Raw genomic sequence first — 13593 nt, 5'->3', positions numbered from 1 at the left:
TGCATAGAATGGAACATATAGTAAGAAGATATATATACTATGATAAAGTTCCTCTTCTACCTTGGTGGGTCCTGCACTTACTGGCAGATTTTGCTTGCCTCAGAGATTCACGGTAGCCCTCAGTTTGGCCACTTTCGTGGCTCAGATCTGCTGTTCACTCAGATAACCTCATCGCTGGCCAGTATATGGGGGGAAAAAGTAAGAACAATCCCTGCAGTTTCTGCTGATCCACCTTGTGGGTCAGGGAACAGCCCAGAGACCTTCCCCTCTGGTGGTACCTCCTGTGTTGGATCAGGAGTTGGGAGGTTTGGGGGGAACCCAGGCCCGCTCTCAACCCTGGGTTCCAGCCCAGGGCTCTGTGGACTGCAGCTGTCTAGAGTGCCTTCTGGAACAGCTGCATGACACCTACAATTCCCTGGGCTACTTCCCCAAGGTCTCTTCCCAACACCTTCTTTGTCCTCATCACAGGACCTTCCTCCTGATGTCTGTTAATGCTTGTACTCCTCGGTCCTCCAGCAGCACATCCTCTCACTCAGGGCCGGCTCCAGGCCACAGCGCGCCAAGTGCGTGCTTGAGGCGGCACGCCGCAGGGGGCGCTCTGCCAGTTGCTGGGAGGGCAGCAGGCGGCTCTGGTGGAGCTGCCGCAGGCGTGGCTGCGGACGGTCCGCTGGTCCACGGCTCCGGTGGACCTCCCACAGACACGCCTGCGGCAGCTCCACCGGAGCCACGGGACCAGCTGACCATCCGCAGAAACGCCTGCGGGAGGTCCACGGGAACCGCGGGACCGGCGAGCGGCACAGCGCCCCCCACGGTGTGCCACCGTGCTTGGGACGGCAAAATTGCTAGAGCTGGCCCTGCTCTCACTCCCAGCTCCTTACGCACACCTCACTAACTGGCGTGAGAGGCTTTTTAAACCAGGTGTCCTGATTAGCCTTAATTAATTCTAGCAGCTTTCCAGTTGGCTACAGGTGTCCTAATTAGCCTGCCTGCCTTAATTAGTTCTAGAAAGTTCCTGAGTGTTCTGGAATAGTCTTGTTATCTTATCCAGGGAAAAGGGACCTGCTTGACCTGGAACTAATGTATCTACCTTCGACCACTCTCTTGTAGCTATCTGACCTGACCCTGTAACAATATATACAGAGAACATGAAAAGGTGGACGTTGCCATACTAACTCTAAGAGGCTAATTAAGATGAGCTATTATCAGCAGGAGAAAAAAAACTTTTGTAGTGATAATCAAGAGGCCCATTTCAGACAGCTGACAAGTTTATATAGTGAAACTTGAGTCTTGGTTGGTTGTACCTTAACCAATCATTTTACTAAAATATTGCTAAAAAAATTTTAACCAATCCTAACATAGTGTAAAACAATTATTTAACCAATCATACCCCACCACCTTAATTGATTTATACCTTGCAAAATTAATTATGTAACACACAGAAACAATCAAAGAACCAGACAGAGATCATACAGATAAACAATAGAGAAGTGGGGACCATAAAGATAAAACAATAAAGAAGTGGGGATTTCACAACCACTACTATTGATAGTGATTTCTTGCCAGACAGGATGCTATCAACGTAAGTTTTCTTTAACCATCTTAAGATCTGTTTCTTTATCTGGTTATGGTGGGTGCTATTAGACTAGGATTGCCTTCTTAACAGCCTGATATTACATTGTTTTATTGTAATGTAGATGGAATGTGAGAATGTGACTTTCTGCTTCTTAGCTAGTGGCTGCTGCTCTCCTGATATGGCTGCAGACAAAGGCTTTGGGCCCTACAATATGGCTACAGGAAAAGGCCTTATCCGTACAGGAAAGGAACTCCCAGCATCACAGCTAAATGCAAGATGTAACAGACTGTTTAGCATAAGTAGTTAGCACCTATTGTAAGGGATCATTCAAGGTGTAGTGGCCAGTCACAGGACTAAAAGAGGGGTTTAGTTGGGTTACAGATTGTTGTAATAAGCTATAAATCCAGTGTCTCTGTTCAGTCTGTGATTTTTATTGTCTAACAGTGTTATGAATTTAAACTCCCACGCTCATCTTTTGAACGTGTTGTGCAGGTTTTCTTTGAGGATGCGGATTGATATAGAGTGATTGCTTTGTGAAAAGTGTTCACCCACAGATAATATGGTGTATTTGTCTTTTATGTTTTCCTGTGTGAGTTCATTTGAGAGTGTAGTGATTGTCTGGTTTTAAATAATTGTTATTGGCGGCATTTAGTGCACTGGATGAGCTGTGCTACATGTTGTGACAGGCATGGGTAGGATCCACAGATCTGGAAAGGTGTGTTGTGGGGGTTGTTGATCATTGTACCAGTGAAGATATCTCTGCAGGTTTTGTGTCTGCTGTTCTGGCAGGGTCTAGCGCTGCTTTGAGTTGGTGTGTCCTGGTTTGTGAATCCCTATGTTGGAATTCTCCCATAACTTTGCATTAAAATTCCAATTAGTTACGCTTAATATATGTCATACACTTTTATTTTTATCATCACATTAATACATCATTTAAAAAAATAAAGTATAATTAATAAATGCAACCACAGTTCAAACAGCCTACACTGAGGAAAAATGTTGACCGTGGAGATAAATATATTTATTAATGATGAAAAACATCCAATTTTCTCCTAATATAACCAATGCTAAATTTAGCAGCCACTTACATTGAGTGTTCTTTGTTAGCAAAGTGAGATCTTGCAAATGTGCATTTTCAAATGTCTGTTTGAAATGTGTCCATTACTGGATGTCATAGGCATAATTAAAAATGTAATTTCTGTCACACAGTTCATCCCAACCTTGTTACTCTACTTTCTGAAAGTGGAATTGTTGTCTTTTTCCTCTATTTCATTGTCGCATTCTGGAACATTCTGTTCCCACTGTTATTAGGGGGAAACCTTGCTCAAAGAGACAGTCCTGTCTTGACTCTTAAAAGTAGCAAGTCTCAGGCTCATCCAAGTCTCTGGTGGTATGGAGTTCCATAGTCGTCCTCTTTTAAGTCCTCTCAGCCAGAAAGCTGTCTGCCACTAGGTTTAGGACTAGAAACTGCCATATTGAATTAAGCCAATGGTCCTTCTGGGTTAGTGTCCACTCTCTAACAGAGTCCAGTACCAACTCCTGCAGAGGAAGTTCCAGGAAACTTAACAACAAGCAATTATGGAATAACCTGCCCATGGGAGAAGTGAATTCCTTTTCTCAAGTGGTTAGTGGTTTCCTTGTGCCCTGAAGCATGAGGGTTTAAGTGCTATAAACATTTTTTATGTAATATAATCCGTCCGATATGCATGTTTACAGGGACATTTTCTATTTTCTTTTTTCAAAGTTGTGATGCATATTGCAATATGGTCTCTAATTTTATTGTGTAAAATACATACAGGCACTGCTGTTGCCTAACATACCTTGTTTTTCTCTCTTGTAATAAATAAATCCATACCCCCATAACAAATGGGAAACTGTTCCACAACCAGGGTGGGGGACAGTACCTTCTGTCTACTGCACTACATTACTTTTGGGGATTTGTTTGTAGTTTTTTGTATGTTTGTTTATAATATGTGATCAAGGGATTGTAGCTTTGATGAGCCATAACACTGTGTAAATGTTAAAACACTAATATTTATTACTACATATAGTTAGGAATACAGATGTGTAAATACAGCTATGCTAATAAACTATGTAGCTTTGTTGTTGAATTTGTGATCTTGGTTATTGCTTATTCAGTAGCTTTTGCCATGACTAGCAAATTTCCATATAGATGACAATAACATTTAGCATTTACTATATAGCATTTTCATCTCTAGAGCTCAAAGTATGTTATGAAAGAAGTTATTAAGTATTAGTTTTGCAGATAGGCAAGATGGGCCTATCTGAATTGCTCATGGTTACACAGCTGGTCAGCAGTAATGCTAAGAATAAATGCAATTTTCCTGACTCCCAGTCCTGTGTTCTATTAAATGAACCTGTTGCCTCCCAGTCCCCTTTATCTCACAGGATAACCCTGTGGTATCAAGACCAGCTCTATATGGCTATTTTCCTAGGTGCAAGTTTAGTAACGTGTAAATCTATGAAAAAACTTTGTCTGGTCACTTTTTAAAAACTCAATACCTTTCATTAAAGCAGAGCTTTTCCGTACATTTGTATATGAAACTGATTTTCATAGCTGAACTGGGATCATCTACCAGCGTAATTTCCATAGTGTCATTTATTAAGCCAAGAGGGACTGAGTCTGCAGACCATTTATTTTTAATTTTTGCATTTACAGATACTTGTTTCATAGTGGCAATCCAGAGCATCCAGGAGATATTCTACTAAATACTACAGTGGAGGTTCTGCCTTTTAAGGTATGAATACATTAATATCTTTCCTTTCTATAAATAGAGTAAAAGCAAAACTCCTAATTTCTAATGACATTTGGATTGGGAAAATATGGGTGTCTCTTTTATTGGAATTGAAAGCCCCTTATCTCATCACATTTTTTCCTCTTTATTTTAAACAGACCTTATTTACAAAGAGCAGAGACTTTCATTCAGAATAAAGCTTGGTAAAAGGAAGATGGGTAATCTGGAGGAGAACAGTGTTTACTCACCTACTTTTGTTTAGCTGCTGCTTTTATTTTTATTTTTTTTAAGAATTGGATTTTGGAGGAATTGGCTTCACTCTGCTTCCTCATTTTTCATCCACTGAGTGTCCAGCCTTAAAGATCCTGCACAAATCCAGCTAAGCTTTATTTTGGCATCTTAATTGTCAAGTTAATAGAACAGAGTCTGAAACTTTTTATTCCTTCTACACAAGTAACCTGGATTTTACCTCAAGATGGCAATGCAGTGAATAAAGTCAATTCCAGTCTGTGGTCAGACTCTAACCACTGTACCTATAGGAGAATCTTTACTCTTTTTCACCACAAAAAAAATTATTCCAATAGCGAAGACATTACTTCAAAAAGAGGGTTATTTCAGCAGGTATCAAGAGTGATCTAAAGTATTTGTGTCTGATCTCATTGCAAATGATACACATCTGATGCAGATATTTTCAGCTGGAAGAACCCTGACCATTGTGTCTGGAAGATTAACATATGATGATTCAAAGTGATATCAGAGCAGTGGTCTTGCTAGTATTCCTTTCTCCCCTACTTTATTCCCATCTGCCTCCCCCACACAAATCCTACCTTCAACACTCCTGAGATATTACTTCACAATTTTAATCAAAACAAGACCCACTCTCCTCTCCCCACTTTCTTGTGTTGTGAGAGGCCTAAATTATTGATGTTCATACATACATTACAAGAGTGAAATTATAAAAAAGAAATAACTGATGAAAATGCAAAAATTATTTAGAGAGCTGCATAATTTCACAATGGAAATATCTTTAGCCAAATTCAGAACTGGTATAAACAGATGTGAAATGGAGTTGTACCCAAATTAGGCCTAAATTTGGCTCATCATATTTACTCTACCCAGTAGAATGTTAATTTGATTTAAGTTCACTAGTTTTACCTTGGAGGTCAGGTGGGAAAAGGTGGGAAACATTTCATACAAGAACAGGTAAAGAGTGTTGTAAATCAGATTATATCTTGATATCCCTTTCTCCTGATGGTTGATTCATGTTGATTAGTCAACAATATTTTTCTTTTAAAAAATCCATATATTTATCATGTATACAATTCTAAACATTATTAAAATTATTAATTTTAATACAGTTTACATTTCATCATACTATTTTACATGTCTAAATAAAGCCCAAAGATGTATAGAAAGACAACTAGAAGCTTATAAAAGGGGCTAAAATATGTTGCCAACTCTTGTGATTTTTATCGTGAGTCTTGCCATATTTGTTGTTTTTCTTAAATTCTTAGTTTCTTGAGTCAAGTGATTACATGAGGGTATTAGCGTTTTTAAAGGAAAACAAAAAATAAAGTAATTTTCTAGCCTTATTGATTGCAGAGAAAACTTTGAAAAGTTTGAAAGTGGTGGATGTGATATATCTTGACTTTAGCAAAGTTTTTGATACAGTCTCCCACCGTATTCTTGCCAGCAAGTTAAAAAAGTATGGATTAGATGAATGGACTATAAGGTGAATAGAAAGCTGGCTAGATGGTTGGCCTCAACGGGTAGCGATCAACAGCTTGATGTCCTGTTGGCAGCCGGTATCAAGCAGAGTGCCCCAGGGGTCTGTCTTGGGGCCAGTTTTGTTCAACATCTTCATTAATGATCTGGATGATGGATGGATTGCACCCTCAGCAAGTTTGTGGATGACACTAAGCTGAGGGGAGAGGTAGATATGCTGGAGGGTAGGGATAGGGTCCAGAGTGACCTAGACAAATTGGAGGTATATAAAATCATGAGTGGTGTGGAGAAAGTAAATAAGGAAAAGTTATTTTCTTGTTCCCATAATGTAAGAACGAGGGACCACCAAATGAAATTAATTGGCAGCAGGTTTAAAACAAATAAAAGGAAGTTATTCACGCAGTCAGCCTGTGGAACTCCTTGCCTGAGACGGTTGTGAAGGCTAGGGCTATAACAAGGTTTAAAAGAGAACTAGATACATTCATAGAGGTTAAGTCCATTAATGGCTATTAGCCAGGATGAGTAAGGAATGATGTCCCTAGCCTCTGTTTGTCAGAGGGTGGAGATGGATGGCAGGAGAGAGATCACTTGATCATTACCTGTTAGGTTCACTCCCTCTTGGGCACCTGGCATTGGCCACTGTCAGCAGACAGGATTCTGGACTGGATGGACCTTTGGTGTGACCATTCTAATGTTCTTATGGAGTATTGGGCCAAAAGAAATCTGATGAGATTCAACAAAGACAAGAGCAGAGTCCTGCACTTAGGGCAGAAGTATCCCATGCACCGCTACAGGCTGATCAACTGGCTAAGTGGTAGTTCTTCAGAAAAGGACCTGGGGATTACAGTGGACAAGAAGCTGGCTATAAATCAACAATGTGCCCTTGTTGCAAGAAGGCTAACGGAATATTAGCCACATCTGTGATGCCATATCTGGAGTATTGTGTCCAGTTTTGGGTCCCCTACTACAGAAAGGATTTGGACAGATTGAAGAGTCCAGCGGAGGACAACGAAAATTATTAGGGGGCTGGGGCACAAGATTTAGGAGGATAGGCTGAGGAAACTGGGCTTATTTAGTCTGCAGAAGAAAAGAGTGAAGTGGGATTTGATAGCAGCCTTCAACTACCTGAAGCAGGGTTCCAAAGAGGATGGAGCTAGGCTGTCCTCAGTGATGGCAGATGACAGAACAAGGAGCAATGGGCTCAAGTTGCAGTGTGGGAGGTCTTGGTTGGATATTAGGTGGGTAGTGAAGCACTGGAATGGGTTGCCTAGGGAGGTGGTGGAATCTCCATCCTTAGAGGTTTTTAAGGCCCAGCTTGACAAAGCCCTGGCTGGAATGATTTAGTTGGGGTTGTTCTTGCTTTGAGCAGGGAGTTGGACTAGATGACCTCCTGAGGTCCCTTCCAACCCTAATCTTCTATGATCTGAGGACTTGCCTACATATGGATATCTAGAAAATTAATCCATATTAACTAAAGGTGTGAATTTGAAGTAGAATTAGCTAAACCACATTCACTTCCAAAGTGAATTAAACTAAATTGAATTAAGGCCACTTTAATTCTGAATAACCCTATCAAGCAATTTTATTAATCACCATAAATTCCCCAGAGTAAAACCTTTGGATTTAGTTCATCTGACCCTGGATGCAATTACTAGACTGTTCACGTTTCTTTCTTCAGTTTCATTTTTCTATGTCTTTATTAAAGAGAGCTTACTGGTATCCATCCCCTTTGTACATGGAGGGTCTTTTCTAGAGGCACTGTGTATTGAAGAATTACAAATACTGTATTTTTCACATGGATCTTCATCTCAACTATTTTTTACCAAAAGTAAATTAGGGATTTCACAGATCCCAGGAGATAGTCCTCCCATCATTTTCTACAAACTCTACGCATCCAAAAGCAAAGCTCCAGCAAATATTTGATGTCCACCAAGCTGTTAAGATCTACCTGGCAAGAATGTAAATGTATAGAAAAGTCATGCAGCAACAAGAGCGAAAAAAAGGCATCTAAAGCATTAATTGCTATATAGCTGGAGTATTGCATTAAAGAAGCCTATGAAGCAGGTTTACAGGAAAGATAAAGCTCTTCAAACAAGGACATTATTTACTTCCTGGACTGGTAAATTTTTTGTGTTGAATAAAGGCGTTGGTAAGGCAGCAACAGTCACCTAATTAAGCATTCAACAGGCGCTGGGAATTGGACACAGGCCTTGACAGATGCTGCCTTAGTAGGAGGGTATTGCATACAGTACTATGATACCTAATAATCTCTTAAAGTATCATTGCTTCAGTAGTCTTGCTTGTGGCCTACCCTTCCTTGGGGCTTTCCCACTATAGGAATGGTGAGCCTAGGTAAGAATGAGAAAGTTGATAACTGCTGATACTACTTCTCTGAATACCCCGGCACAATGTTCTGACCCACCTGTTAATTGGAAGTAAGTAAAAGTTGTTTGAGGACAGATTGTTCTGTACATAGACTTACTCAAGTGGAAGTTGATTGTTAATTGTTGTTCTAGTGTTACAAACTGAGCTGTGTTTTAGCTTTGGAAGCATTCTCAGTTTATAGAAAAAGCAGCCAGCCCCAATGTGGGCGATAAGTTTCTGATCCTGCCTCCTCAAACTGCAGATGAGAACAAAAACCAACTACAGGAATATGATAAGCCTGGATACTCAAAAAAGAAATCAGCAAGTATCTGGTTTTTTTCTGAATACAGCAGGCAGATGAGCTAGGCCTATTTTAAGATTAAAGTATGGTATATGGTTTCATGAGTGTCCTTTGGGTGGGGAAGAGGTTACTTAATCTGTCTCTCCCCAGATCAGCTGCGGAGCAGGCTTTACCTGAGTGTCTTTTCTGTTGTGTATGCCAGTATCTGCAATATCCTTGTGCTTCATCATATGAGTTTTTACGAGTGGTACTTTTCTCTTCTACCCTGAAGCCAAATACAGTCAGTTCTGGGATGGGTTTTTTTTTTTGTTTTGTTTGAAGAAAAGCCTGTGCTATAAATAACATCTGTTTGCTCATGGAAATAGTAGGCCAGTTCAGAGTTTTAGGAAAGTGTTCTAAATGCAGAACAAGGGCACCCACGTTTTGCTCTAGCTTGCAGATTTATTAGATACATGCAAAATAAGTGCTTTCCTTTGTTTTATGTTAGAGTGAAGACTTGGTATTAAGCAAGGAAACCAAAGACAAACGCTTGGAGGACGGTTATTTCAGGATAGGTAATACTGTGCACTATAGAACAGCAATGATCGTTCTTTTACAAACACAGAAATAAAAATAAAATTTGTTTTATTACTATATCAATTAGTAAAGTATTATTTTTTTAAAAGCCTTTATATGTTTCTGATCATTCTCATTGCGTAACTGACCTTGTAAATGTTATTTGCCCTTTTAAGGTTGATTTAATGAATGAAGTTCTGATGTGATTCTTAGTTGTAGTGGAAGAAAAGGATTTTATTCATCACTTTTTAAAGTATTATAGTTAAAGTTTTTATTCCTTTTTTGCTTTGGTCTATTAATAGCCTTCACAACATCATATTTCTTCATTCTGATATAATCAAAGTTTCTACCAGTAGGAATACCAGTATCCATACATTCTTAATGTAGTTTATATATATTTAAGTCAAAATTTAAAAGCTGGTTTCCTAAAATTTGACCTCTGAATCCAATCTAACCAAAAGTGGCCTGATTTTCAGAGGTATTTAACACCCACAGCTACACTGAATTTAAGCTTTTTCATTCCTTATTAGTGCTTCTGCTGCTTAGTCTGTGTGCTGAGGCTATATGTACTGCAATATTTGCCAATGAAAAACTGAAGCTGATGGTAAAGAGCTCTGAGGATTATGGAAGATTTTTGGGTAGTGGTGTAACGTTCCATCTTCCTATTAGAGTTAAGCAAAAAAAAAAAAAACACTCAAAAACTTATTTATGGTGAATTACTGCAGCCAATTCATGACTGTAGCATTGCAAATCCATTTATTGAATAGACAGTCACTAGGACTGTCGATTAATCACAGTTAATTCACGCGATTAACTCAAAAAATTAATGATGATTAAAAAATGAATCGTGATTAATCGCGTTGTTAAACAATAGAATACCAATTGAAATGTAAATATTTTGGATGTTTTTCTATATTTTCATATATATTGTATTCTGTGTTGTAATTGAAATCAAAGCGTACATTATCTTATTACAAATATTTGCACTCTAAAAATGATAAAAGAAATAGTATTTTTCAATTCACCTAATACAAGTACTGTAGTGCAATCTCTTTGTTGTGAAAGTGCAACTTACAAATGTAGATTTTTTTTTTGTTACATAACTGCTCTCAAAAACAAAACAATGTAAAACTTCAGAGCCTACAAGTCCACTCAGTCCTACTTCTTGATCAGCCAATCTCTAAGACCAACAAGTTTGCTTATATTTACAGGAGGTAATGCTGCCATCTTCTTATTTACAATATCACCAGAAAGTGAGAACAGGCATTCACATGGCACTTTTGTAGCCAGTGTTGCAAGGTATTTACGTGCCAGCTATGCTAAACATTCGTGTGCCCCTTCATGCTTCGGCCACCATTCCAGAGGGCATGCTTCCATGCTGATGATGCTTGTTAAAAAATAATGCCTTTATTAAATTTGTGACTGAACTCCTTGGGATGGAATTCTACGTCTCCTGTTCTTTTTTACTCGCATTCTGCCATATATTTTGTGTTATAGCAGTCTCGGATGATGACCCAGCACATGTTCATTTTAAGAACACTTTCACTGCAGATTTGACAAAACTCAAAGAAGGTACCAATGTGAGATTTGTAAAAATAGCTGCAGCATTTGCTCTAAGGTTTAAGAATCTGAAGTGCAATCCAAAATCTGAGACAGACGAGGTGTGGAGCATGCTTTCAGAAGTCTTAAAAGAGCAACCCTCTAATGCGGAAACTACAGAACCTGAACCACCAAAAAAGAAAATCAACCCTCTGCTGGTGGCGTCTGACTCAGATGATGAAAATGAACATGAGTTGGTCCGCACTGCTTTGGATTGTTGTTGAGCAGAACCCATCATCAGCATGGATGCATGTCCCCAGAAGGGTGGTTGAAGCATGAAGGGACATATGAATCATTAGCGCAACTGGCATGTAAATATCTTGTGACACTGGCTACAACAGTGCCATGTGAATGCCTGTTCTCACTTTCAGGTGACATTGTAATCTCCTACAAATGTAAAGAAACTTATTTATGTAAGGGATTGACTGAACAAGCCGTGGGACTGAGTCGACTTGCAGGCTCCAAAATTTTACATTGTTTTATTTTTGAAGGGCAGTTTTTTTGTACATAATTCTACATTTGTAAGTTCAACTTTCATGATCGAGATTGCACGACAGTACTTGTATGAGGTAAAATTGAAAATTGAAAAAAATATATTTTTATAGTGCAAATATTTGTAATTAAAAATAATATAAAGTGAGCACTATACACTCTGTAATCTGTGTTGACTGAAATCAATATAGTTGAAAATGTAGAAAACATCCAAAAATATTTAAATAAATGGCATGCTATTGTTTCACAGTGTGATTAATCGTGATTAATTTTTTTAATCGCTTGACAGCCCTAATATTCACTTTAATTAGAAACGTTTCTACAAACCAGATCTTGTATTTTGTCTGGAGATTGTTTATTTAGGATATGCTTTTGTTCATTTAAAGGTAAATTTGAAAGTGGTATAGCAGAAGGGATAGTTGACCCAAGTCTAAACCCTATTTCATCATTTCGGCTTTCGGTAATACAAAACTCAGCAGTCTGGGCAATTCTGAATGAGGTGAGATATTGTATACTTTACCCCTTTTAAAATCAGAATATCAAATATGCAATGTTTTTAATTGCATCAACATATTTGAAGCTAAGAATTTTGGATTAATCAGAAAGCTGTTTCTCTTTTATAATTGTCTAAAAATTAAGATTTACTGTAATATACTAAAACGTATGGATTTTTTTAATGTATGATTTTTTTTCAATTCTTCATTTTAGATTCACATTAAAAAAGTCACAACCTGATCAAAATCTGTTTGGAAGAAAAGAGAAAATCTTTGTAAACTTTTCCTATAATACCCTACATCTTTAATAAGTCACAAATTGAAAATGCTGAGCATGCACCTTATTCCAATTGTCTTTTATTTTTCACTTGAACTCTACCTCTTGTGAAATCTACTGTAGATGAGAAGATTGTAAGTAACCCTTTTTGTCATATCCATCCAGAAACTGATTCTCCACACTAATAACGTTCATCTGAGATCCAAGTTGTCCTACATTTTTACATGACTTTACCATCTTATGGTTGCAGAAGCCTGCTACCCGTAACCCATACTATTTTGATAGTATAGTAATACGGAGAAGTTGTACATATTCTTACGTTTCTTGAAGATGAAAAAATACAATTAAATTTTATGAAGGGGGTACTTTTGGGGTTCCATTTATTTTGCTACAACAAAACCCTCTTTTATAGATTATCAGGATATATTTATATCTATATATAGATATATAGATATATAAAAAACATTAGGGATATTTAATTTATTAAAATAATTTGAAAAGTACATATTTTTATGCAGTAAAATTTTAAATTGATATAGGTTTTTTTTATGGATTATCTAGCTTGAATTATCTTTCTACATTTTTCTTTTCAACTGCAAACAACATAAAAAATTACCACCATATTTCAACTATACTGCCATGGTTAAGAAAACTAAATTGAGTTGCTAAATTAAGTAGTTTTGTACCACAAAATCTGAGATCGGTTCAAAGCATAAGCACGCCTTAATTGCCAGAGTTCTGAAGAACATTATTCTTGGGGGCTACCATATTCCACTGATTACAGGGCATAGCCACATAAAAAGCATGTTGACGTATCTTAATATTTCAGTATAACGTAAATGCTAAATCTGCAGTGATTTTAAGTTCAATCCATCACATTTTAGAGGGAGATTTTGATACCAAGCTATCCCTTTTTAAAACTTTGTAGATAGTTCCTAAACCGAACAAATTCATTCTCTGTATAGAAAAGCATTCCCTATATTTGTGCTGTAAATTTTGAATTTTGTCTGTGCCCAGACATACAAATTCTATTCAGTACTTTGAATGACTACAATCCTACATATTATTTTTCCTGATAAAAATATCAGTAATTAAACACTTGTAATTAACCTCATTATAGGTCTCTCTTAAAATGTTTTTATTTCAGTATTTACCTTAGGCAAATGTTGTAGTGGGTGATTTTTTTTTAAAGGGTGAGTCCTATCCAACTTCCATGAGAATCAATTACAAGACTTGCATTGCCTTTAATAGAATCAAAACCAAAGTCAGTTTCCTGCCTTTTGTGCTTCAAGGAAAAGAACAATACTTGTTTAACTGATGAGCAGCCCAGACAGCATGAGCTCTTTGTGCTGCTACAGCACTGTTCATAACATGTAATGCTGTTTAACAGGTCATTAGAATCTAGTAGTTTTTTTTATCACATCTCAGCATAGATCTGAGAAATGATTGGGTTTATT

The 13593-nt window shown here is 37.8% G+C and overlaps 1 protein-coding gene across 5 annotated transcripts in view; it reads left to right on the top strand.

Annotated features, from left to right (window-relative positions):
* MGAT4A (alpha-1,3-mannosyl-glycoprotein 4-beta-N-acetylglucosaminyltransferase A) overlaps nt 1–12586 on the top strand; it is a 144391-nt gene extending 131805 nt beyond the window's left edge. For 3 of the 5 annotated variants that reach the window (XM_050931772.1, XM_050931782.1, XM_050931761.1), the window contains exons 13-16: nt 4254–4332; nt 9207–9273; nt 11752–11864; nt 12074–12586. In XM_050931772.1, the coding sequence (XP_050787729.1) occupies nt 4254–4332; nt 9207–9273; nt 11752–11864; nt 12074–12100 (286 nt within the window). In that variant the 3' untranslated portion in view covers nt 12101–12586. The other 2 variants (XM_050931792.1, XM_050931799.1) reach the window with 2 other exon arrangements.
* The last annotated feature ends 1007 nt before the right edge of the window (nt 12587–13593 follow it).

Source organism: Gopherus flavomarginatus, chromosome 1 (genome assembly GCF_025201925.1).
Source record: "Gopherus flavomarginatus isolate rGopFla2 chromosome 1, rGopFla2.mat.asm, whole genome shotgun sequence".
In the NCBI taxonomy this organism is placed as follows: domain Eukaryota; kingdom Metazoa; phylum Chordata; order Testudines; family Testudinidae; genus Gopherus; species Gopherus flavomarginatus.
This window is presented reverse-complemented; position numbering and strand designations above follow the sequence as displayed.